This window comes from Pteropus medius, unplaced genomic scaffold (genome assembly GCF_902729225.1).
Source record: "Pteropus medius unplaced genomic scaffold, Ma_sr-lr_union100, whole genome shotgun sequence".
Lineage (NCBI taxonomy): Eukaryota > Metazoa > Chordata > Mammalia > Chiroptera > Pteropodidae > Pteropus > Pteropus medius.
In genome coordinates, this window is record NW_024344378.1 from 15623032 (window position 1) to 15649053 (window position 26022).

The 26022-nt window shown below is 37.8% G+C and overlaps 1 protein-coding gene across 1 annotated transcript in view; it reads left to right on the plus strand.

Annotated features, from left to right (window-relative positions):
* The window catches only part of SORCS1 (sortilin related VPS10 domain containing receptor 1), a 452195-nt gene that overhangs the window by 234901 nt on the left and 191272 nt on the right, over positions 1–26022 (plus strand). The window contains exon 3 of the mRNA XM_039871262.1: positions 6557–6656. Coding sequence (XP_039727196.1) covers positions 6557–6656 — 100 coding nt within the window. The remainder of the gene's footprint in view (positions 1–6556; positions 6657–26022) is intronic.

Sequence of the window (26022 nt, forward strand, 5' to 3'; positions counted from 1 at the left end):
ACATTATTAAGGAGCAGAGTCTGTGATGCAGCCAGTGTGCCTTTGGCTTTGGAAGCTATTTTTATGCCACCAAATGCACTAGGAGCAATGAAAGTGGCTGCTCTTTATGATTTTAGGAAAGAAGCAAAACAGAAGCTGCGGCTGCCCAATTTAGGGGTGAACACTGTTCTTGGTGCTGATTTGAGTAATGCCCCAGGGCTTCCTGTCCCTGTCCCTGAGCATCCTCCTATACCTCAAGTCTTCATTTTGTGACCTTGGCAATATGATTTGGTGTGTCTAGGGCTTGGACATGGAGAAGGAGGACTTTAAGTTGTTTGGATATTTTCTAACTTCTTTTGAAGAAGTAGCCCGGCTCATCGTTGGTTCAAAGAGTGTGCCTTTTAGGCATCAGGCATTCATTCGCCCTCCATGTACAGAAGGCACCTGCTATGTGGCAGCACTGTCCTGGGGACTGGGCAATGGAGAATGAACAGAGATATATTCCCTGCCTTTATAGGTCTTAGAGTAGTTGGAAATGGATGTCAAGCGGAGGTTTCTGGATTAAAAAAGTAGAAGAACATGGAACATGCCCACCATCTTCATCCCACTTCATCCCTCACAGCTGATTGTGTCTGTTAATAGCAGGGACTGCAGTGGTCCATGCCAGTCTTTCTAATATTGACTTATTAGAAATCCAGTGGGCCACACAAGAAAAGCAAACATCCATCAAGTCAGCCAGTCCGTCACAAACAAATTTTGAGTGCCTCCTGTGTCCAACTGCTTTTTCTGAGAGCTAGGAAGCCAGCAGTGAACAAAAGAGACATCATTCTTGCTCTCATGGAGCTTTCATTCTGGTGAGGGAAGATAGACAACAAAAAATAAGTAGATCTATCAGGTGGGGGTAGATACCATAAGGAGAAATAAAAGTTGCTCAGGAGGATCGAGTGTGCTGGGGGTGAAGTTGCTGTGTCATACATCAGGACCATCTTCCAGAAAGAAGTGATGGGCCAGGTATTTGAGTGTCCAGAGCTTTCTAGGTATATGCGATAGCAGGGCTAGAGTGAGCAGGGGTGGGGAGCAGGCAGGAAAAAGAATACAAAGGGATTAAGAGTTGGGCATCTCACAATTATATTGCAAAGCTATTAGATAAAAAGGTAAACGTGACTTGGACATAGCAAGTCTGGGAGTTTAATTGTCGAGGAATAGGGCACTGACTGGTCGCTCAGTTAGTGAGTGCCTGAGTTCAATTCTGTTTCACGTCAAGCTCTGTTAGCCTGTGGCATCTTGGTAATTTTCATGAGACATCATCATATCATTAACAGGTTGATCCACTCACTTTGTCCATATTGCTAGCCTTCCCAGGAGTCAGGGTGGACCAGATCAATAGCATGCCTTCTTTTCTTCTTAGGTTATTGTGACAGTTTCTGCTTACACTTTTCTTAAAATTGATTCTCCCTGGCAGGCCCTCTGTCCTTTTACCTGGTATGAAGAAAAGCCAGGTGCACCATGTAGAACTTCAAACGGTTTCAGTTCATCTTTCTTTTATTAAGAAAGGCAAAATTAGATTTTGTAAATATATTCTCTTTTCCTCTTGTAGCTTTGGAGAGAGGCAGAGCAGCATGGAGTTAAGGATGCATGCTCTGAAGTGGCAGCCTGAGTGAAGACTGCACCTTCCAAGTTCTGTGGCCTTGAATAGGCCGGTTATACTATCTGTAAACTGTAGTTAATATCAGTGTCTGTCTCATGCGATTTCTGCACATGAAGAAGAGCTTAGGTCATGTCGTGAACCTTCATTTTACTTTGTTATGTTGTATAAGTACAACAGTATATTCAGCAATGGAATCCTGGCACACATTATAGAGTAGGATAGTTTAAATTTGGTTACATTTAAAAAGGTAATAACTCCATGAATATCTTCTCTTATCAGCAAACTAAATCCTAGTCATTTTCAGTGGTTGAGATTTTCCTTGAGGGTTTCTCTAATGGGTGTTAGTAAGAGTTGGGCAAAGAATACACAAAAAAATCAAGAAAAAAAATGAGTGATAAAATTAATAACAAAAGCTATTATGTATTGTTTATCATATGCCAGCCATTGTTTTCAGCACTTTTTATGGTTTAATTTAGTTTACAAATGATTCTATGCTTATTTATTATCTCATTTGATAGTATGAGATTATAGTAGAGGAAATCCAATGGCATGTGTTACTTCTGCCACTCTTTATAGAAACTAGGCATGTCCTGGATTGATCCCTTCTTCGAGTATGATGGGAGACTTTGCCACCTTAGAGGTCATAAATTTTTAAAAGGCAGGTGCCTTTAACGTGATTCTTCCGCCGTTTGAAACAGCTCATTTAGCTCTATGCATATGGTAAATAAAGACGTTTTTAAATGTTCTAAGAGTCACTATTTAAGATGTTTGTTAAAAGAGTAAAGGAAGGATTAAAGATCAAAAGCAGAAACATATAAGCCTTGATTTCATCACTTGCATATTTATTTTCCTAGAATGCTTATTGTTTAAGCTTTCAGCTTTTTCTAGTACAACATAGGTATTGACAGAAGTTCTGTTTTTCATCTGTAGATAAGTCAACTTGTAAACAAAACCTGAAAAAAATGCCTTTTTTAGAATGTTTTAAAAAATGGTACAAGCTGAGAATTCAAGGCTTACAGTTATATTTTAAATATGTCTACATCTTTGTAAGATACATAATTTTTAAAGATTGTTTTGTGTTTTTTTTTTTTTTTGGCCTTTACATTAATCGCTCTATGGTTAGCATAGGCTGGCATTTCTGTTTGCAGTTTTGATTTATATTAAATATGTTTATTGTTCCCTTTTTCTTATGAAGCCAAAATCCATAATCTTCCTTTTCCTTTTTTTTAATCTTTGATGTTCTGTTCCCCAAAGTATGTTGTTCAGAACACTAATATCATTACATATCCCTCAAGAATAGATCCTGTAATCAAATATATTTTGAAAATGTTGTATGATATATGCACTTAAAAGGTTTCGAGTATATATTAGAATAATAGAATGTATGCATGTATATAAGAATAATGAAATTTATAAGTTCTGAAGTAAAGGAACATTACATTTTGTTTAATTGAGCATTCCCTAACATTGTTTTGATCTTGGATAACACTCCTCTCCCTCATACCTAGAGATGATACTTAAAATATTTAACAGCCAGTATGTTGGCTTATCAGCCAGCCTGCTGCTCAACTGTCTGTCTCTCCTCTGCGCTTTCAGAGCCCACATCCCTAGGAGACTGCAGTTCCCACAACTGACCATGCGAAGATAACTGGAAGCATCTGTTAGCTGTGAAGGGGGTTTGCAGATAGGCACTAAGAATTGCCTTCCAGGGTGCAGTGCCTCCTCCAAGGTCATTGTCTCCTTCACTGGGATTGGCTTAGACACTGACCAGTGAAAACAGGTGCTTCTCATAGTTCTAGACCAAGTTCCTTGTGGACCTCTGTTGTGCCAGCCCACAATCTTTTGGTTGCTGGACTATAAGGAGATCTAAGAGGTCTTCAAGGGAGAGACCATGTGGGAAGGCTGACACAAGTGCTACACAGAGAACTTGGTGCAGTAAATGTTTACCAACTGGTTTGCAAGGGTTGGAATTTTTCATTTCTGTACCATTGTACCAATGTTTCTTAGATGATTGTTGGTTTTACCCATGACGCATGTCAACACTATCTAATTCTAGTTCTATGGGACAATCATGGACAATGGCTAGTCTATGTCACTTTGGGTTTGTGGAAATGCATCATTTTTTTCTCTTTCTGTTGATTATTGCAATGCCATAATGTTTAAATATGTAGCTTTGCTGGAATTGAGAATTAATAAATTTTGACTTAGTTTTTGAGCTTTGAAAAATCAAGGGGTAAGAGTTAGCACAAAAAGTCATGGTAGATACCTGGAAGGATCTAGACTGGTAATGTTATAATAAGACAAAAGTGTCCAATAACATATTGTAAGCTCTCTGAAAAAAAAAATTGCTAACATAAATTTGAATTAGTTACTCTATTATCATCTTGTCACTTTGGGATTCTAGTTAAATGCACACACACACATGCACACATGCACACACAAATGAGAATGATTTCCTATAGAATCCTTATAGAATAATCCATATTTGTCTTTGTTTTTTGAATGTAAAAATATTTATTGAGTAGCTCAGGGATCAAGTTATTAGAAATTATAAAAATCTTATCATCACCTCTCTATGCACTGGTCCCTACTTCTCTAACCTTCTTTCTCTTTACCCGACTAGGAAAAGTGAGCCATTTTCTCATTTCCAACATAGGTCTACTGACCTCCACCTATCACTAGGCAAAAAAATGTGTATATTAATGTAGCAAGTATTTGCACATTTCATCCTCCTCCCATCCCCCCCCAGGTGCATCCATTTGTTCTTGAACTTGTGAATATTATTCAGAATAATGAATAGAAAATGCTGTCTAAATAAAAGAGCTAGAGAAAGGCAGGGCAGCATGGAGTTAAATGAAAGGCTACTGAAATTTTGGAGACAAACAAGTCTTAGTAAAGAGAGAAAGTTCCTTTCTTACTTACCTTTTTTACTTCTTACTTACTCCAGTAAGGCCAGGGCAAGAATGGGGAAAAAAAAAAGTCAAACACCAAGACTGGACTGAATAAGGAAATAAGTCTCAGATAGAAATTTCTTAAAGAGTAGGAGGAAATGTCACCTCAGCATGAGTTTGGGGAGAAAAAGATGGATATAGAAGGGGGATTTAAAGAAGTTTGTTGTGGTCCATTGATAAGATCTCCTGTGAAAGAATTTTGGAATGCTCTTCGAATATTCTTAGATATCAAGCCAATGTTTTTTTTTTTTTTTTTTTTTTTTTTGATTGGGATAGAGCACGTAATGGTACTGAAAAAAGCCAGTTGTATCTTTGGGTTATACAAGGTGCCTTCTAGTTTATAATGTTTTTCCCAGTTCCCTTTTCTAAAGTCCTACCCATTTTCATTTCCAAGGATCATCGTCCTTTTGAAAAGCTTTTCATAATACCCCAATCTTTAGTGATTCGAGATATCATCTAAATTCTATAAAGTACTGATTCTTCGTAATATATACAGATACATTACCTATTATATAACAGTACATAATTGTGATAATATAATATTGTCTATAATATATATGTCACTATTTAAAATATGTTTGTAGAAAGGATAAACTAAGAATTTAGTTTATGTATGTAAGTATATATATATAATTTTAGGGGGAAAACTCCCTGGATCCTCAGTGTCTGGTCCATCCAAAGTAAGTTCTTAGTGCATGGTGATGAGATTGTTAACATGAATTTCTTTTATTTAGTCTTTCTGGCCTATAGGAAAATGCAATTTTTATTAAGATAAAAAATTAATGAAAGTGATTATATTCTTTGTTTTTCTAATTAAACCAACTTTATTTTCTAAGCCTTGTTAATTCTTATTTGTATCATTGCACTTAACATAACTTTATATGTCTATTTATCAAGTAAAGGTGTTGAATGTTGAGAATAGTGTCAATGTGTTATATCCTGATATTTACACTGGGCCTGGTACATTTTAGGAGCTCTATAAATATAAATGAATGAATGAATGAATGAATGAACAAGTGAATTACATTGGGAATCTACTATATGTAAAAAGAAGGCAGAGAGGAATTTTTATACTTGTTTCCTTTAAATTAAAAAAAAAAATTGTGGTATAATGTAAGTAACACAGAGCTTAGGGCCGGGATACGTGGATTCAAACTCTAGCTGACCGTCTATCAGCTATCTTCTTTGACTAGGTCACTTAAGTTCTTTCAATCACTTTCTTCAAATACAGATAATGTTCTCTACTGGTTGTAATGATGATCTAATAAGATTACAATTCTGAAATATATAATAGAGTTTCATAGAGAAGATAATTAAGGCCTATTTATTCAGTCTAAATTAATAAGTTATTGATGAATGGCTAGATAATGATGAGTGAATCTCCAGAAAGATAAGGTCAGTGCCAAGAAGTAATATCCTTCCTACTCCACGTTGCTTAACACTGGAAAAGTCCACTGAATATGAGTGAAATTTCACATATTATTAAGACATTTTCTTCCTCTTAAACAATAGGACAAGACTGAATGACCTTTGAAGAGACCTACCCACCATCTATTCTATGACTCATGAAAGAAAATATACTTTGTAGATAAATCCAGAGAACCTGCGTCTCCACTGTACCAAGATAAAGCAAAAGTTTGGAAATGTCAAACCTAAATAAAAGCTCTTTATTTCTTTGGTCAACTCAAGGGACACCCTCATCTCTTCATCTTTTAAAATTAACCACATCCTTTATGCAATGTGCATACGTTAAGGAGCAGTAGAGAGATGGAGTTTTAATTTTTACCAATTCAATTTAAATGCAAATGTTAACCACTCACATGATGTTACTGTGTACATAATTAAGCATCATTATATACTACATGAATCATTTAGAAACCTCCCGAGAGCCATTCTACTATGTAAAACATGCATTATACTGACAAGCAGCCAAATGACGTATACTTCTGTCCTCATTATTGCTCCTTTTAAATTATAGGTCAACCGATTATGGGACAACCTATGAGAAGCTGAATGATAAAGTTGGATTGAAAACAATTTTAAGCTATCTCTACGTGTGTCCTACCAACAAGCGTAAGGTAAGAAATGTATATTCAGCATGCTGCTTATTCCTGATGCGACTTCTGCCTTGGTTGGCTAATCTCTCTGGCCACCTAGAAATCCATTACAGTTAAGTTTTAAGAGATGTAAAGATGAGATGATGGATGTTAAAGCGGTAAAATGCCTGACACATTGTAATTTTCAGATCAGTAGCAGTGACTGTAGAAGGGCAAGAGGTAGGTATATCATTACCATTTTAAAGGCAGCTACAGGGAGTGAGTCTTGTTGGGTGGATGGTGCTGTCTCTTATGGAAGAGTGCTGACCAGTTGGTGACAAGAATTAGAATGAGCCTTGACAAAACAGAAAAAAACATATATGAGATTTTCCTGTGATATCCCTCTGTTTTCACTTGACCTGGAGCGAAAAACTAGAATCAAAGTGAATTCATTGTCCTACAGCAGGTTGGACGTTTCATTTCTAAAATTTATTCAACCTGCATACAAATGCCAGGATGGAGCCCTGCTGGGAGGAACCTTATGGGTCACCATATACCACATCTTAATTTTACAGATGAGAAAACTAAGGTTTAAAGAAAGGAAATGGTTTGCCCCCATTGCAGAGTTAGGGCGCAATTGAGACTAAAATTCAGATTTCTCAGTTGGCAGTCATACTGCGTCCACTACGTTATACTGCTCCTATTAAGAGAGTTTATCTACTCTTCAGAGAGAAATGCTATTTTCTTCAGAAGAAAATGTTTGCTTTTTAAAAAGAAAGACTTATTTGTCTCAGGAGGAGAGTGGTGCTACATCCATTGTTTGGTTTTAAAAACTTGTGCTGTCAAATTCTGAATTCTGATATAATTTCTAAGTATTACAGGAATTACATGAAATAATAGTATCCATCAAGAAATAGAAAAATGCTGTTCATTAGTATGTCCTAAGCTATATTCCGCTATCATGAAAGCACTGACATCTAGGTTTTTGTTTCAGATCTGTCAGTAGTTACTGTTAGTGGCCTTAGGTGGGTTCTACATTTCGTTATCTGCACTGTTGAAAGCAGATGAAAACATCTCTAAACAATTATCCTCAACTCTGGCTGCACCTCCAGGACACCAGGTGGTCCCCAAATGTGCAGGCCCTGGTCCCACCTTGTTGCCGTGGCTTAGGACTCAGGTAACTGTACTTCTAGCAAGCTCCCCAGATGCTTCTGGTTTGTATCTAGGGTGCAGAACCACTTATGTCAAGTGTAATGTTCCCTCTGAGTCTAAACATTTCAATTTCTTCAGTAGACACTGTTTAACTTAACAGTTGCATAGAAGCTCAGGTCAGATGACTTGAGTAAAAAACCCAGCTAAGCCAATTAACAAGTGTACGGCTATGTTGACTTAATCTCTCCAAACACAGTGTCATCAAGTGTAAAATAGGAGATAATTCTGGTACCTGGCTCATGAGGAAAGTTGTGAGTATTGTATGAAATAATGCGTTTCAAATGTTTAACACTGAATTGTTAAGGTTTAATCAATGTTTTCTCTTTACATTTTCTCCTTTTTTCACCTTCTCTTCCTCCTTCATATAATTATTGGAGGCAATAGTAGTGATTTTTCCTCTGTAAATAGCAGTGTTCATTAGAACTTTCTACAGTGATAGAAATGTTCCTCTAAGCTGTCTAATACTGTCGACAGTAACCACTTTGGGACTGTTGAGTATTTTAACTGCGGCCACTATGACTGAGGATCTGGATTTTACATTTTATTTATTTTTAATTAATTTAAATGTAAATACCCATATTGGCTGATGACCATAGTATTAGACAGCACAGTTCAATAATGCCACCCTCACGCATTTAGAAACATACCCTGGACATTCTTATCATCCCCTTACTGGCTGATTACTGGTCCATCGTCAACGATTACACATAAAAAATTTTGATCTGCTGTGTACAGCCATACATTGAGGAGCTAAACTCATATCCTTTATTTTTATAATGAGATTTAGTTAAGTTTGCTGGCTTTCAATCAATTCTTGTAATCCCTATTGATTTTTCCTCTAGCTCACATTTTTAGTAAATTTCATTTAGCAATCAACAAACTGTAGGCACCATTGAATATAGAGAAATATGCCAGCATTCCACCCTCAACAGTCATGTATTCTAGTAATAAAATGCAATATGACATTTTGTAATTGAAAGGTCTCTTGACTCTACTTCTACCTAGCAGATAACTTTGGGTTAGTCATTTACATTTTCCCATTTGTAAGGTAATTAGGAAAAAAAAAAAAAGAATTTACAGCTGGAAGAAACCTGAGAATTGATCTCATCTAGTGATAGTCTCTGTTTGATGCCGTTAGAAAGGAATATGATTTTTAAACTAAGATGCCGAACACTGAAGGTGAGTCTAGGTTTTTCTTTAGCAGCGCACTATGTGGTGGTGATCTGGAGATTTTAGGATAGTTTGCAGTGGCAGGACTTAGAGCATGAGACTCGCCAGTCCCAATGTTGTTCCTACGACAGAAAGGAAAGCTTAGTCAGAATTCCACAAGGAACCCCGCCATTGAATCCACTCATGTCAGTATGCCAGTATGAGTCAGGCTGCGCACTTAATCTGTAGTTATCTGGAGGTTTTTAAGGAGCGCATTTGGCCAGGGGCATTTAGCTGAGATCAAGACTTGGCCGACCCTACTTCCAGAGTAAGAGAAGTCGTTGCCCACAACTATGGGAGAACACTGTCCACTGAGCCGGTTACCCTCTAGAAGCAGAGTCAGGCCTCAGCTGTTTAAATCACAGTGTTTATGAGAGAACCTGAGAGAAGGGATCTTTTTCCTCTATAGACAAACGAGATCTTCAGGGTCACTTTCTGCAATGTTGACGGATTTAAGAAATATTGGAGGACGATGAAGGTCTTTGCAATGGTGCAAAAATTCAATAAAGTTGACATAGCAGTAAATTTGTGTACAGTGTTTCTACTGAGGTGAATTTATCGCCATGAAATATATATTTCCCCCACCTCAAAGGGACATATGCACATATGTAGAACAAAGAGAGTTGCTGCACAATATTTTAAAGTGTGACTTGCTGAGATGAGAACTTGTTTACAAATAAAGAAGGAAAAGGAGGAGAAGAAGAAAAGAAAAGTCATACTCTATTATCTGTGCAAGACAAAGGCACTTAAGTTGCTTTCAAGTCTCCCAGGAATTTCGTGTCCTCCAGTGAAAAGGCAGGCCCTGTAAAGGGTTATATTAATTATTTGAGTTCTCCAGGGTGCTATCTAGCAAGTTAACATCTTTCGTACCAGACACTTCTATCTGCTTTTCATGTCAGTAGGAGCAACTGGAATAAAACTGACATTGGGATTACTGCCTTGCGTTCCCAGAAGCCTGTTTTGCCTTCATGTTCTTATTGCTATTTTTAGTTTCTTATAAGGATAAGTACAGTTCTTCAATCAATGTGACTCCAGCAGTGGGCATCATGCCCTGGCTTTGCAGGCAGCTTGTTAGGGGCATCACTGGGATCAGAGTCCAAAACAAAGCAGCTCCTTATTTACAGTTTAAATTGATGATCGTCCATTGGCTGTTTTGCTGCAAGCCTGCTGTAAATTACAGCAGCTTTCCTTGGGTACATCTGTTACAGTAAAAACTGTAATCCCATCATAGGTCAGTCTAGGAAATGTTGGCTAAGAGACATAGAAAGCCTGCTTCCAGGGTTTGTCCTAGCTCGTGCGTACTTTCTTTCAGAAGGAACGCTGCATCTCATCTCTGAGATATGAGGTGGGCTCAAAGGAACAGGGATGGGTGGATCCTAGTGGCAGAAGAGAGGCAGGCTCCTTATCTGTCACCATGTCTCTGAGGGAGAGTCCTCCTCCACCCCCACCCCAAGTTCATGGCAAATCCCAAGGTTTGCTGATGTCAGTAGTGGTTTATTGGTTATGTACATATAGTCTTCTATGAGGAAAGATAATTTAACTTATGCCTGAAATGAACAGCTGGGATCTAGAGGGTGATGGAAAGAACTAAGACAAATGTAGCAAAGAAAAAAAAAAAATCAATACTGAAATCTCAGTCTCACTCTTAAATTTTCACCGAGTTTATCTGTATTTTGCCTTAAAAGAAAAGTTCTTTATACTCTGTGTGTATCTATTAGCAGTACCTTCCCCAACACCCCCAACTAACCTTAGCTATTCTCCCTCCATGAGGTGTTGTTAACATCTTCAAGGATTAAAAAATATAAAATTCTAAGTGGAATTCATTGGGAGAGAAGGGAAAAAAAGTGTTTTCCTTTTTCTTTTTCTTTTTTTTCTTTTTTTAACTTTGAACAGTCATTTAGTTGTTATATCCTCGTACTCTGTACACTATGTTCCAAGCAAAGAAAAAACCTAGAAAGTATATGTTCTTTAGATTTCCTGTGCCACCTCCACACCCCTGTTCTTTCTCCATTCTGTGTTATCACCACTGAATTAATATTATTCCTGCTGAGAAAGCCTTTTGAGACTTTCATCCTATAAATAGGTCCCTAGCTCTTCAGAGCACATCGATCATTCTTTTGGGTCTCTTGGTATATGCCAACATTAAACACTGTGTTTTCTCCAGATGTTTAGGTTTTAATGACCATACTGTAAGTGGCATTTTCTAAATAAGCATTTAATTATTGACTCCTTGATTCTTCTTTTTATGTCCTGGGCATGCTTAATTCTTTTCATATTGTCATTTGCTTGGGTGGTCTATATCATGTATGTGACTTTTGGGGACAGGAAAAAAGTGTGGTCGATAGAATCTGCCAGCTTCTCTTAGGGAAAGTGATGGAAGCACTGAATCTGAACCTAAAAGGGGGTTGGAGGTATTCAGATTCTGCTTTTTCACTTAACAGACATGGAAACCACGTCCTAGAGAGTTTAGTGACTTGCCTGAGGTTGCATGCAACTGCTGAATAAAATTCTAAGATCATTAGACCTTTAAAGTAAACCTCAAATGCCACCTAGTCCATCAAATAAAATCAATTCCACTAATGAGATTTTCTTACTCCCTCTGATCGCCAAGGCATCCGCTTTCCTTTTCTAGTACTTTTTTCTTACTTCTGATTATAGTTGTTTTTGACCACATCTAATCTCTCCTTTAGAATGCAAAGTCCTTGGTGAGAAAAAGTGCCTCGATCAGCTTTGTGGTCCCTAAAGTGACAAGCATAGGGTATTGGTGTGCAGTAAGTGTCCAGCACGTGGCTGAGGATTTAAATTGAACTTAGGTTGGGTTTTGGACTCTTAGGTGAACTTGAAAGGGAAAGTACATTGTGAAACCAGCTTTGATTCATTTATTTTCTCTAATTATAAAATTAATTCTATTTCAAGTGAATAAACAAAGATAGTAAAAAAAAAAAAAAATCCCTCTAGGTTTTAGTCATTTCTAGGCCATGGCGTATAATTTTATCTTTTCTAGCCAAGACGAGCATGATTAATATTTAAAATGCTAGGACTTTGCATAGCACGCACTCGACATTATTTGGTAAGGCCACAGGGATCTAGAGTATTGTATAATACATCAAAAGGGGTGCATGACATTTCCCTTATGGGCACTCAATACTTGCTCATTCCACCCCAACTCTTTTATCTGTCCCTTTGTACATAAGAGCATGTGTTTGCCTCTAATCTTTTAAAAATAATGTATGTTTCATTCATAAAGAAGGGTGATGCATGAACTCAGAGACACAGTGGAAGTGACATTTTCCAAACTTCAATGAAAGTGACTTTTTTAGTGAACAAATGCTTACTACTTCCCTACACTTAACCTGGGCAATGATGACTAAAGAAAGAGATCATCTCCTTTGATCCTTCTGAATGCAGCTGACACTTTATACCGTTTCGGTCCATCAAACATTTTTTTCATTTCCTTCTTGAGCATTCCAAAATCAAATCGAATCCAAGAAAGCGATGCTACATCTACACTTTTTCTCTGGGTGATTTTCCAACAGTTATCCAAGCCCCCGGGTTTCAAACAAACTATGGAATAACAAGAGCATCATGCTCTGCTTGAAGCAGGGGCAGAGCGCCAAGAGCAGTGCTCACTAGTGACTCCTTCTTTGCCCCAAGGCGGCCCTGGGGTGCCCTCTGGAACCCCTAGGCTTATAGAACACAGTTGGAAGAAAACACTGATCTATGCCATTTCTCCTCTATATACTGAACTACACCTGAAACACCCATTTACCTTGTACTATTTTATATAAATCAAAGCACCTATCGTAACATCCATAAAGTTTTTTAAAAAGCTTGTGAAACCAGAGTCTTTTTGATTTTAGCATAGTATGTTACCTAGTAGTTACTTAGTTGATTTTTATTGAATCTTATTGGTATCTAAAGCTAATATTTAAAAAAAAAAGATTCACAATTTTCCTGGTTTCAAGAACTGATGAGGTTGACTAGTAATTTCCTGTTTTAGTTCATGTAGTACTAAGTAGTACTAAGTGCTTTTTAATTGGAAAGAAGCTTTTTGCATAATTGACATTACATATTTGTTATTTCTCATTTGTAAGATGTGTCAATCACATATAATAAGCATCTAATATACTAAATATTACTCATGAATTGCTGATTTTATTTATATCTAATTTATATCTCTATGAGGATCAAGTTTATATGATGTTGAGGTTATAATTCAGAGTTTAATTAGCCACATTTGTGTTTAAAAAATAAAGTAGCTAGCTAGCTAAATAGAGAGATAGGAAAGTCATAGATAAATCCACAGATAACCTTTTCTAAGTTTAGATAATTACTTCAGGTGATATTTCTTTACCAAAAGAGGGAAATAAAACTCTGTCTTTTAGTTTTATTCCTTTTTAACAAATGAACTTAATCAGGATAGAGATAGCCTGTGTCAGTCTCCAAATATTTATGAAGTAAGACTCATCTGAAAATTGCATGTTTCTTATACCACTGACTAGATATTAGAAGGTAGGTTGTCTCAGTGGCCAGGTGAACAAAAGTTCTCAAAAATGAATGGAAACCTGTCTAGAGGCTGATCATTTTTCACATTTGCATAATGGACTATCTGCTTAAACATCTCTGGGAAGCAGACTTTCTTTTTTAGTTTGGTTATCTATCTACTTATTTATTTGTTTGTTTGTTTGTTTGTTTTTTTTCTCACAATCTGTCCTTATTAGAACTGGTATTCTCTGAAGTCTGACTGGCCTAATGTTAAATACCCATCTATTACCCTTTTACGAAGGTCAAATGCATTATTTCAGGTTGGTTCCAAGTTGCGCTCTGCTGTGGAAAATGGTCAGAGGTCTTTTAAACATTTTGGTCTGTTTGCTTCCAGCATACTCCCTGTGGTTTCTCAGAGGTTTCTATCATCCGGTATTTGACATACTGTATCTAGAACATTTGTTTCTAGTGAATAGCCCATGCTGCTCTAATGATGGATGGAGATGAATGCTGGCCGCTACAGGAAATTTGCCATATTTTACTGGGGTGGGGATGTTTCACTCCAATATATCAGATCTGCCCCAAGCTTTCTCTTGATGCTGTCACGAAAAACAAAGTTAGCTTCGATGAATCTTTAATAAAACCACTTTTTTTTTTTCCACCCTGGAGAAATTAAGAGAGCACCAGCAGCCTTAGGGACTAAATTGTTTCCAGTTAAACATTCTTTTTTCTGACCTGATGTTTCTCTTGACTGACTCTTCTTTTGATGGGTTTGTCCCTCGGTTCCTCTAGGCATCCACCTCCTATTTGACCGGGTCCCTAACTGCTAACATGCGTCTCATTCTATAACCCTCCAAGTCAACAACTTAAAATAAATTTTGCAGAACAAAATACTATATACTATAGCTTGTAGGTAACAAACTGAGCTTAGATCTTCTTAGGTAAAAAGGCCTGCAGTATGAGGTATACAGTTTGATGACTGGGAAAGAGCGATCTCTTATTCTTTGGCTGTTTGGGGCTGTGTGTGTATTTGGGGACTAGAATACTAAGTATTGCCAAGATTGACAGCATCTGCCATGAGGAAATGAACATGCTTGTAGAGGAGAAAAGGATGATGTGGATGAATCCAAAAAAAAGAATAGGGAAAAATAAAACCACCTGAATACACAACGTCTTACAGATAAGAGAAGAGAGGAAAGGCATAGATGTTAAGCCAAGTGGGAAGATGGCAGAGATTACTACAATGCATTTAAAGTAACAAAATAGCGACGAGAGAAAGCTAATACAAAAAAACACGGTGAAGATTTTGGTAGAAGAAAAATAATAAAATTATAAATGTATATTCAGCAGTAGATTTCGAATCTCCTGAAATCTCTCAGAGCGAGGAGGGCTAATCTACCAGGAACTTATTAAGACATTCAGAGGGAGTACAATTTACCCTTATCTCTCTGTTCTTCACGAGTGCTTTCAATGGGGTAAAAAATGCTGATGGCTCTGGCCGAAATTGGTTTTGCCAGGAAGGAAAGAACAATTATGACTCAAGTGTGGAGGAGTGGCAGGCCTGGATCTCAGTTCCCCAGCTCCCCAGCGGCAGTCAAGTATCACTGCGGCTGCTTGTAGTTAATGAACTTTTGTCTTTTTAATGCTCTCTCTCCTAGCTATTTCCCGATCCTTCTGTGGAATGGCCTCTTCTATTTATGTGTACACCTTGTAGTTTCTGTGCTTGTTAGGTGTATCATCTCAGTACCTGTTCGTAGTCACTGTGGAGCTGCACAGTGTTGTTCTTGTGAATTTTTGCCTGATGGAGCCATTAGTTGTGGTGTCATGGTAAATATAATGGACCCTGAAGCCCATCTGCCTGGCTTTAAATTCTAGCTAAGCCACGTACTAGTTGTATGTTCTTAGATAAAGTTTTATTTGTTGGTTTGTTTGTTATTAACTGCTCTGTGATAGTTTCCTTATCTCTAACATAAAATATGATTGTATCAATATCAAAAGGTAGTTATGAGAAGTCAAAACAAGCAAAGAACGGTGCCTGACTCATAGCAACCATTTCATAAATGTCAGTCTCATTGTTTTTATTATTATCTGTTTCAAATTATTTGGCCATACCTCATGCTGTCATTTATCAACTCGACCAAAATTATTGAATGCCTATTTTGTGCCAAATCTTTTTTTTAATAACTAGGAAGTAGAATAGAAGTAAAAGACATTGTTTTTGCTCTTAAGGATGTGCAGTCTGGTAGAGAAGATGAATCTAGGAAGAGTCAACTATGGGATAGGACTTATATGTCAGAATAGCTATGTACATAGAACTCTTTGAAGACTCAAGGAAGATATCACAGAGAAGCAGGTATTTGTCAACTTGAGAAATGAAAAAGATGAAAACTATTTTTCAGTGTATGAGTTATGAGAAACCAGTGTTCGCAGACCATGGTGCATACATAGGTCTGACTGATTTACAAATAGTAAATCGATAATCAACCATGCACCTATTTTGACTCTTAAAGCATGCTAATTTTCATTTATATCTGGCTATATTATCTAATTAGACCAAAAAAAGTCTCCATTATCCAATTAAATTATAATTCTAACAGTATCACAACTTCTTTTCAATTGTTATAAACTTTTTTCTGTCTTGCTTTTAAAATCAATAAATGGGCAGTGGTAACATTATTAAGATTGAATTAATAAAACTAACATTTACCTTATAAATTTGAGATATTCAGCATTTATCTTAAGTAACTATTGGGCAGCCAGGACTGTTGATAAGATTTAGAGGTAAAATTTTAAGAAGAAAGCAATTGACATATTTTATTGAACATCTAGCCTGTGCCTAGTTCTTTGCAAGTACATTGGTAGACTTAAAAAACAAAACAAAACAAAACAAAACAAAACAAAAAACCCATGAACTTATGTAGTTAATCATCCTGCAAGGATGCAATTAAAGAACAGTGCAAGACGGAAGATACCGGATAGCATGGCACAGGTGACAAGGGTTTGGGGAAGGGGTTGTCTCACACTGCAGTCTGAGACAGTCAGGAAAGCATCACGAAAGCACTTAAATTGTCCAATGAAGCAGACTGGTATGATGACATTCACAACAGAAAAATATAATTTAGTTGAACCAACATTTATTGAATGCTAGGCAATAGAGATGTAAACATGCTTAAAACGGAGCCCTGTCTGCAAAGACAAGGGGATTGAAGGGAGAGGTGTGTAGGTAGAAATGAGCATGGTGTTTACATTAGTATAGTTACTATACCTTTCATTTCCTGAAATCTTCGTAATTTGATAATATATATTATACATCTTCTTTTGCACCCTGAAAGTGCTCTTTAAAGTACTCCTTTTTACATATTGTTTATCCTAATTGTTTGTTTAGAAAATATAGTTCCAGTAAACTTATTGAATATTTAGGAGAGTGCCTGGATCAGGGCAGTAGGTGGATGTCAGGGGTGACAGGGAAGCGAGAAGTATGGAATGAAACATGGCAATAAGGGAGGCAGTCAAGCATTTGTGGGTGATTGGGGGTTCTGGTGTCCCAGTGGCTAGTAGTTTATCTTTTTCCCCACACTATTTTCTGAAAAGGGCCCAAATTCTCTTGAAAGGTAGAATAGCTACAATTTATTAAATGTTCATGCTTTCTCCTTCAACAAACCCACATTTCATTGGGATGGCTGTAGCTTTAGGAGCCAAACCACCCATCCAACTTGACTTAAATTACTGTGTTGTTTGAATTTCAGAGGATGTCCAGCAAAAGAGCTGAGTCATGCTAGGGGGAAAAAATTGGCTCTTGGAAGGCACTTGTCTAATACTGGAAGCAGTCTGCTTTCTTTTCAATGTGGTGTGTTTGTGCCTGTCCACCTCTTATGTTTTATTAATGCATTATTTAGCCTTCAGATTTACGTATTTTCTTGACTGGCTAATGCTGTCTTTGTTCCTTGGGCCCAAGCCCTCTGTGCTTCCATTTGGAAGTGCATTACTGACATTTACAAACTCCCACCAAAGACTCAGTCAATTACCACCATCGATGCCCATTGTTCCAAGAGAGCCGACCTTTACTCCTAGGCACCAATTAAAATCTATTGCTTCTTACCCCTGCAGTGCTTACTGTAATTCTGGCTTGATGCCCAGTGTAACTGGTGGTGGGATGCATTCTTCTTAGTCTTCCTCTTTTTACTTTTTTTTCAAAACAGGAAGAGAGTGACCCATAAATGGAAATGTATGCTTTGTAGGGAAGAAAAGGGGGCAGAAGACCAGAATTAACAACAGTTTTTAGTTAAATCATCTTTTGTGTCAACACAAATGAAGACCCTACATAAATAAAATAATTAGACAAAATTTAGGACAGGTCTATTCCAGATTCATATTGTCAGCAGAGTTACTACATGATGGTTATTTGTTGCTAATTGCAGGGCCTTTCTGCTGTCAGCATAGCTGGCCTCCTCCACAGCAAGCTGATGGACAGTCCAACGTCCCAAAGAGGGAAAGACAGGCATTTGGCTCTCTACATGTTAAATTACGTGTTACTAGCACATTGCTTAGGTGGTGGCCTTTTAGGTTTCTTTTTCTAATGGAATTTGAGATGAGCGCATTTGGAGGTGGAAGTAGTTTGTCTGTGGTCACAAATGTTCATCATAAGAAGATTACTGTTTTTGGCAGACCAGTAGTCTTAAGATGTGCTCATTTAGGAAAACAAACATGGTGGTATATCATCTCCTTTGTAACTCTTTCTACTCTTCTATTTTCCTCATCTTCTGTAGCACCAGAGGTATGATGCTTATGTTTTAATGGAATTTGAAGCCAAATTCTACTGACTCAGTTATGTTAGTAGAAATGGCCATAGTGTAAACACAGTGGCCCAGGAACAAGTTTGTCTATACTCAGATTGAGAGACATTCTGATTTGCTAAAAGTCAATGGAGCTTTCCCTGTTTAGTTTAAAATTCCAGATCTAAGCAAGTTAAAGCTTAAGAGCAAGCACTATCCTCTTCTTGTGCAAATAGCCTCTTCCTCGCACCTTCTCTCTGCCTGCACTGCTGGTACAAACAACCAAGCTCAGAGAATGTGATTCATTCTTCGATCTACCGAGAAAATGGTCCTGCAGTTATATTATTCTCACCCTTTTGCTCCTCTTTACTATTTGAAATTTTATAGAGTTCTGAAGATAATACTTGTACAAGGGCTTAAAATTTCCCAGGAGCCACAGCATTGCGCATTTCCCACCCACAGGTCCTGGTGCAGCCTGGGAGTGTAATGTCGTGAGTGGGAAGCCATTTGGTTCCCTGGAGATCCATGTCAACATTTCATTACCCAGCAACCAGTGGATAAAGCCCAGAAGATTATGAAACCCAAACCCTTTGGCTCCATTTATTACAAATACAAAGTTTTGCCCATGTTTCATTATGTTCCTCCCATACGAATCCAACTCAGGGGAATCACATAGAACTCTGAAATAAATATGCGGGAGAGAATGATGTTGAAATTGAACATTACCCATCTACAACTACTTAGTTTGTTTCTTTCATTTTCTTCCCTTATTTCTTCCTTCCCTCCTTCTCTCCTTCTCTTCTTCCCTCCCTTTTTTCCTTCCTCCTTCTTTTCTTTCCTCCCAAAGCTCATTTATATGAAAGAGGGAATAACAAAACTACCTTCTATATTTAAAACACAATATGTTTTCGAAATTCTTATAAAAGTGTGTGTGTATGTGTGTAAAATAATCCCATCTTCACAAAAACACTGTTATGGTATTTTATACCTGAGACTTAATTAGAGACCGGTGGTCTTCAACTAGAACCCAGATCTTTGCATTTCTGGTCTGTGTTCCTTCTATCATAGTTTACCATTTACCAGCCATTGCTCTTGTTTTGTTTGGGAGGGTTACGTTTTACTAGTGTTCTTGAGGCCAAGTGCCGATTCCCCTGCAGACCTTTAATAAAGTTCATGTTTTAAATATGCATTATATAATGTCAGATAAAATGCAAAGCACAGACAAAATGTAAAGGCAAACCATATGTCACATTTTAAGTCAGCTTGTATAAAATCATTCAGCTCCTGCTTATCATTTCATGATAACAGCTTTGACAGCTTTACAGGATAAGCCTGATGCTTTTAGAAATCTGAAAAGGATTCTATATATAAGGTCTGAGGGAAACCTCATTTTTAACCCCAGGTTCTAGTACTGGCTCCCAGTGAAAACTCAACAAATAAATACTTGCTAATTGATGAATGAAAAAATGAATGAATGGATGAATGAATGAATTAAAGGAAGTTTGGGAATATTTTTCCTCCTGAATATTTCTTAGATTAGAGTTACCAGCAATAATCAGGACAGATTTGCTATGGCAAGAAGATGGACAAAATGACCGTCATAGTATTTTTCGACTCCGTCATGTTATTTCTGTATCTGGCACTCTTCCTTGTCCTGATGCCGAGCTTTCCTGGTGGCCTAGTAGGCGGCCTCTGTTTACTCACAACATGTATTCATGTGCTCTGGGTTGTTATTTTCTACTAAGAAGAGTACATTTCAGAAATGTACCTATCGAATGCAGAACACCTATGGCCAGTGACATGAAGAGCAAGACATTTTGGCCAATGTCTGGTGCAGGGATCTGCTTAGAGCCTGATTCCATGGTCCTGATGCCACTCTTTGGAGAAATCTCAACTGAGAAATGGCTCTCCCATCACTGAGGTACATGGTGGGCAGGAAGTGTTCTTCTTATAAAGCTTTATTCATGGGCTCTGATTACACCTGTGACTCTGCTGTTGCCTTTAACCTTTGAGTATTCCATCATTAAATCTCCTGGCACCGGCTTTTTTCTGTAGGAGTTACTACTCCCTTGAAATTCTTTAGAAAAGGGATCTTCTCTGTGGCAGCAATGGCAAAAAAAAATAAATAAAAAAAAATTAAATAAAATAAAATATAATATAATTTTATAAAAGGAAATTACATTTGCTCTGTTAAGATTGGACATGTAGGCCCCCAGTAAATAAACTCTTCCTTACTTCCTTGTTTTTTTTTTCTTTTTGTTCTACATCAAATATATAAAGGAAACTACTAAAACTATGAGTAGAAGAGATAGAAAGAGAAGTATTAGAAAGGATAATTGTTTAAACTAGATCTAAATTGGAACTGGTAATCTCCTTTGCCTCTTAAGTTAAGCGGTATTTTAAGTAACCCAGACTCATATTTTTCGAAGAAGTAGATCAACAGTTTGCTTCTCAAGTCAGTGATCATAATAAACTGTAAGCTATAAGATACTCATATATAAAATGTACTGAGACCATTTCCATACAAGGTGATAGTCAGTGCAGAAACAAAACAAAACCAAACTCTGAAATCAGCAGTGTTAAGTACCATAAACTCCATTTTAATGTTGAGAAAACTAAGTTTCAGAGTAGGTGCTCCAGATTGTGCAGCTGGTAACTAACTGTACAAGGACTTGGCAGCATGGAGATTTTCTCAAGCTTCTTGGTTAATATTCACCACCCTCACGTATTAACTAAAAGGTATAATCTCTCTAGGGCCACAGTTATTTCCCCTAAGGGTAGATGGGAGATAATAGCATCTGCTCAAGTCAAACCAGCAGTAACAGTAATTCTGTTCTTTAACAATTTATAGAGGAGTCCCATAGCTTGAATATTTTGATATCTTTGAATTTCCCTGATATACATGAGCATCCTTAAAGATATGCTCATCTGCCTTTCAGAGATTAGTGGAATGAAGTGGCCAAGTTAATACTGAGGTTCCTAAACCTCAGCATATGTAAGAATCATCTAGAGGGCTAGTTAAAATGTAGATTCTGAGGGCCTGTTTCTCAGAAATGCTGGCATTTGGAGCTCTGAGAATCTGCGTTTTAACAAGCAGGTACCATTTCGCCAGCTCCCTGTAATTCTGCTGCATGTAGATCTAGGACTGCACTTTACTGAACAGAGGTGAGCTGTACTAACAGTAAGGTACCATTTTTCAATGAATCTCTTAGTTTCATTTTTCTTTATAAAAGTAAAGTCAGTACATCTTTTTGTATTGGTGATGCAACTATAGACTATAAAGTTATGTGTTTGGAACCAGCTGCCCTCTACTGGACAATGAGAAATTTGATTAAAATTGGACCACTTTTTCCCCATTTGTCTCTTTGACTGACACTAAAACTGGGTTCATTATTCCTCTCACTGAAAGACAACTGTATTATGCATTTGACTGCTGGGTGGGATAAAGGTCAAGGGCACAAAGGCAGGCTCAGGGCATCTTTGCAAATTAAGGACATGGATTAACCACAGTCTTTAGGACTGTATGAGGGAGCTCAAGGTGCAGGCAGCATGCTGCCCTTCTGATTTTCCACCTAGGGGTAAGTAAGGGCTGGAATAAATAATTCTTACTTACTTCATGGCATGGAGGTGCTTACTAGCAATTTAACTTTGCAGAGTGGTGGGAGGCTACTATTATAGAGTTTTCAAAGACATTTGTTAAGCTCAGGGAGGGTTGCTTTTTGAAAAAAAAAAAGTGTTTTTTTTTTCCCCCCCGCCCTGAGTTCCACTCCATTATTCCAGGGTTCTAACTTAATTTCTTTGCACAGCAAGTGGTTCTGTCTTGGTATGAAACACAGGCAGCCCACACAGGATTATTAGGTACAAAGTGCTATTCAAAGACTCCGTGAGAGAGAAACATGAAAAAAAAAAAAGCAGGTATGTTTTGAAAAACAGATCTGGAAATAAATTCCAATATGTGTCATTGTCTGCAAGAGGTGGAACAGAGAGGGTATCATTGATTTGAGTTTAGACCAATGAAAGGGTAAGTTTAAGGAAGCATGGACATGTGAGCTCGTCTCATCATTGAACTTGAACCCTCCCAACCTCCAGAAAGAAAGATTGTACTGAACATGAATACTTTTTATTTTATGACTATGATGCCTCCTCTTCTCCACCCACAAACACTAGGTAAGTGGTAAAACAAAAAGGAAGAAAAAGACTCTTATTTAAAAAGAGACAAACATGAATGCGCAGAGGGTTCTCTCACTTTGATGGAAAGGCAGATGCTCATGTCAGCTTACCAGAGTCTGGAGATTTTGTTTATAGTGAAGGAAAGTCTATGAAGGCTGTAGAACAAATGGAAGAAAAAATGGTCTGGATCTCACCAGATGCCCCTTTTCCAGTCCCTTCCTTTGTACTCAGCAGCTAAGGCTTCCTCTGCCACAGCATTGCCAAAGCCTGGCTGTCACTCGTTTCCATTTTGCAGTTTGGCTGTCATGTCTTTCAAATTCCTGCGGTGACAAGTGGAATTGAACACAGCTAGCAGGGGGATCCTGGCATGATGAGAGGGCCTTCCAGGGAGAGAAGTGCAGATCAGATCCCGTTGCCTTCTCAAAAGGGTACTCTGGCCTCAAAACATCTCAGCCAAGAGAAGGATGAGTTTCTCCATCACTGGCACCTTCTGTCCCTGTGCCAAGGCCAAGGTCACGCTTCATTTCCGATGTCCAGGAACTTGGAGGAGACTTTAAGTCTGGGATACTTTTTTTTCTTAGATTTAATTGTATACCTACATAGCCCCTCCTCCTCCACCAAGAGAAAGAAGAGAAGAAAGAAGGAAGAAAAGGAGGAAATGGGAAATGTTCTTTGGCTAGAAAAAAATATGCAAAGACTGAATCTGAGTCTGATGACTTGGCTCAAAGCCCACATCTTGTTTTCTTTACAACTGGCAGTAAAAGAGACAACTACTTCAAAACCCTTTTGGCTTTTCTCTGAATAAGTTCAGTATCCTTTTAATGTCCTTTTGCTCTCCTTGTTTAGCTCTAAAGTTTTGTAGGGAAGCAAGGAGAAGCAGTGTGACTACTCTAGGTGGCAATGGGAAGGGGCAGAATAAACCAGGAGGCATGGTAACTTCATCGTACCTGCATTTAGGCCATGCAAAAGAGGTGGTTAAGAGTGTGGCTCCAAGAGGCAGCCAGTGTCTACCCAAAGCTTAACCTCAGTGACACTGGCGTGTGTGCTTGAGGATATACTTCTCTGTGCAATGGGAAAGATAATGTAGATAAGAGGTATGATGAACATTAAATGAAATAACACTCAAAACACATGGTGAATATCTTTGAGTACTAATTGTGTACTAAAGACAAATTTTCTTATAAGGTGTGAGGTTTGTTTGCCTTTGTGAATACAGAATCCATTGGACCTTTCATTCTGATATGCCTTTTGCAGAAAAAAAACCCAAGTGCAATTGCAAAGAAGGAGAATTTTTATTTTTATTTTTCCAATTCCCTCCACTCTCACTTCCCAATGGAAAATAGTCTACAGCTGCTATTTTTGAGAGCTTTTACTGTAAGGGACAGATGGGTCTATTTTAGGCAAGTATGGAATAGAGCGGCCAGCCTTGGAGAAGGTGAAGCTCAGAGGGGTTTGCACCATTTCTTTTGAGTTGCATAGGAAGTGGTTTCACTTCGGAACCAGTAGTAGAATCTTGAACATCTTATTCCATCTGGAAAATGGAGAACGTAACAAATTCTCCTGCCTCTCAGGATCATTAGAAGAGCAAAATGCAACCAGATATGAACAGATATTTTGATATTTAAAAGATAAGTTGCAGATGTACAAGATTAATGTTTTTATAGTTATTTCCTAGACAATGTTTTGGAAAAATGTCACCATGGGGAAGGAGGGTATCTTTATATGGAGGAGGCATTAATTGAGGCATGGAGAAATGTATATGGGAGGAAAAATGTCGGAAGCATATTCCTTCTGGATTATGCATTGCAGATCTTTTTGTTTTTTGCAAAATTGTGAAAGGAAATGCCACCTACAGAGCAGAGGGGATTTCAGAAAGAAAGCAAAGATCCCTAACTGGGATGAAGGCAGCAGAGTCGCCCCAGCTAGCAAAAGACATCCGTTCATTACTTTGCCTTAAATATACTCTTCTGTGATGTACATGCAAAGCCACACAGTTTTGGGTGCTACTATTTCTTCACTTCTGAAGAGAGATAATAACACGTATCCTGTTAGCTCATTGCATGGGGCGAGGACCAGGAAACCACAACACAAAGGGATGCATATTTATTGAGCTGACTTCAATATTTTAACACTGCATTTCTTGAGAGTAAACTTGGGAGAGGGTGTGATTAAACTCTACAGGGCAGGCTTTTGCAAGACTCTGGAAGAGAAGCATTTTGAGCTGGACCTTGGAAAATGGGAAGACTTATAGAATGCTTTGACATCGTAAGCTAGTGGGGGAATGAATGCAGATGACAAAGGAGGCTGTGGTCATGGGGCTCATTGTGCATATTTTCCAAATGACTGAGCTCCAGAAACTGTTTTGACCTAGAAGTAGTTGGAGCTCAGCAGCTGGTATATTATTGGCAGAGGAGCCCAAGAAGACAGCATGGGAAGAGACTTTTGTTACAAACTGCCTGGTGAAATGCAATTACTTGGAATGGAATCTGGCCAGGGCAATTGCTGTTAATATCACTACCCTTGCAGAAAGTTTCCAGGGAGCCTTAATGGTCAGGACCCCTGTTTTACATCTCAGTGAAAAGCCTACAAAACCACAGCCAGAAATCATCAGCCGAAAGAAATCAGTATTCTTGCATAGATCTGCAAATTCAACATCTCAGCCCAAAGGGGAGGAGCTGGCAATAGGGCCTTCAGGCTCTTGGGGGAGAAATATAAACCAGAGTCCAGTGCTTAGTCAATGAAACAGCTTATTATTTCATGTCTTAGGTGCCATTTAAACAGAAGTTTACATTTTTTAAATGGAGTAGCTTCCTACTCAGTGTTGCTATTTGATCTCTATCCAGAAACAAACGTTTGGAAGAAAAAGTTTTTTTGTTTTGTTTTGTTTTTATTCAGCCCTGCGTCCTTTTAATTGATATAATCTCACACTCTCTCCCGTCTTTCCTTCCTTCTTTTTCCCAAGCAGATCGTCATGTTAGCAGAAAAACTTTGATAGTGTCATTGACCCACATTACAGAATAAGCCACGCAGCTACAAAAGTAATCTAAAGAGAAAGATGAGAAAGAAAGGGAAAACGAGTTGGTTTTCCCTCAGTTAATCTCATTGTGCTGAATTTCCAAAAGAAGTATAATGGTAAACATAAGTGCTTTTCTCCCATGTCTTTATTGATATTCCATTCAGGGCTATGAAAATTAAAATACAGTGTCTCAGCTCCACTTATAGCATGATAGTAAGTGAATGGGACAAGATGTTGAAAAGAGCTAAGCAATGGTGCATTTGTCATGGGTAACAAGAAAGGGGGAGTTTTCTTCTTTATTTAAAAGCCTCCCTCTAGCATCGAATGGGCTCTAGTCCCACAGGACTTTGCTTGCTGTATAATTTGTAGTTTTAGTATTGTTCAGAATACCCAAGTATAGAGGTTGCTCCATGAAGCACTCTTTTCTTTATTTCCTTTAGATTGTCATAAAATGTGAAATATATATATATCATTATACATACTTATACATATAATTTTATATATATATATATATATATATATATATATATATATATAAAACTTC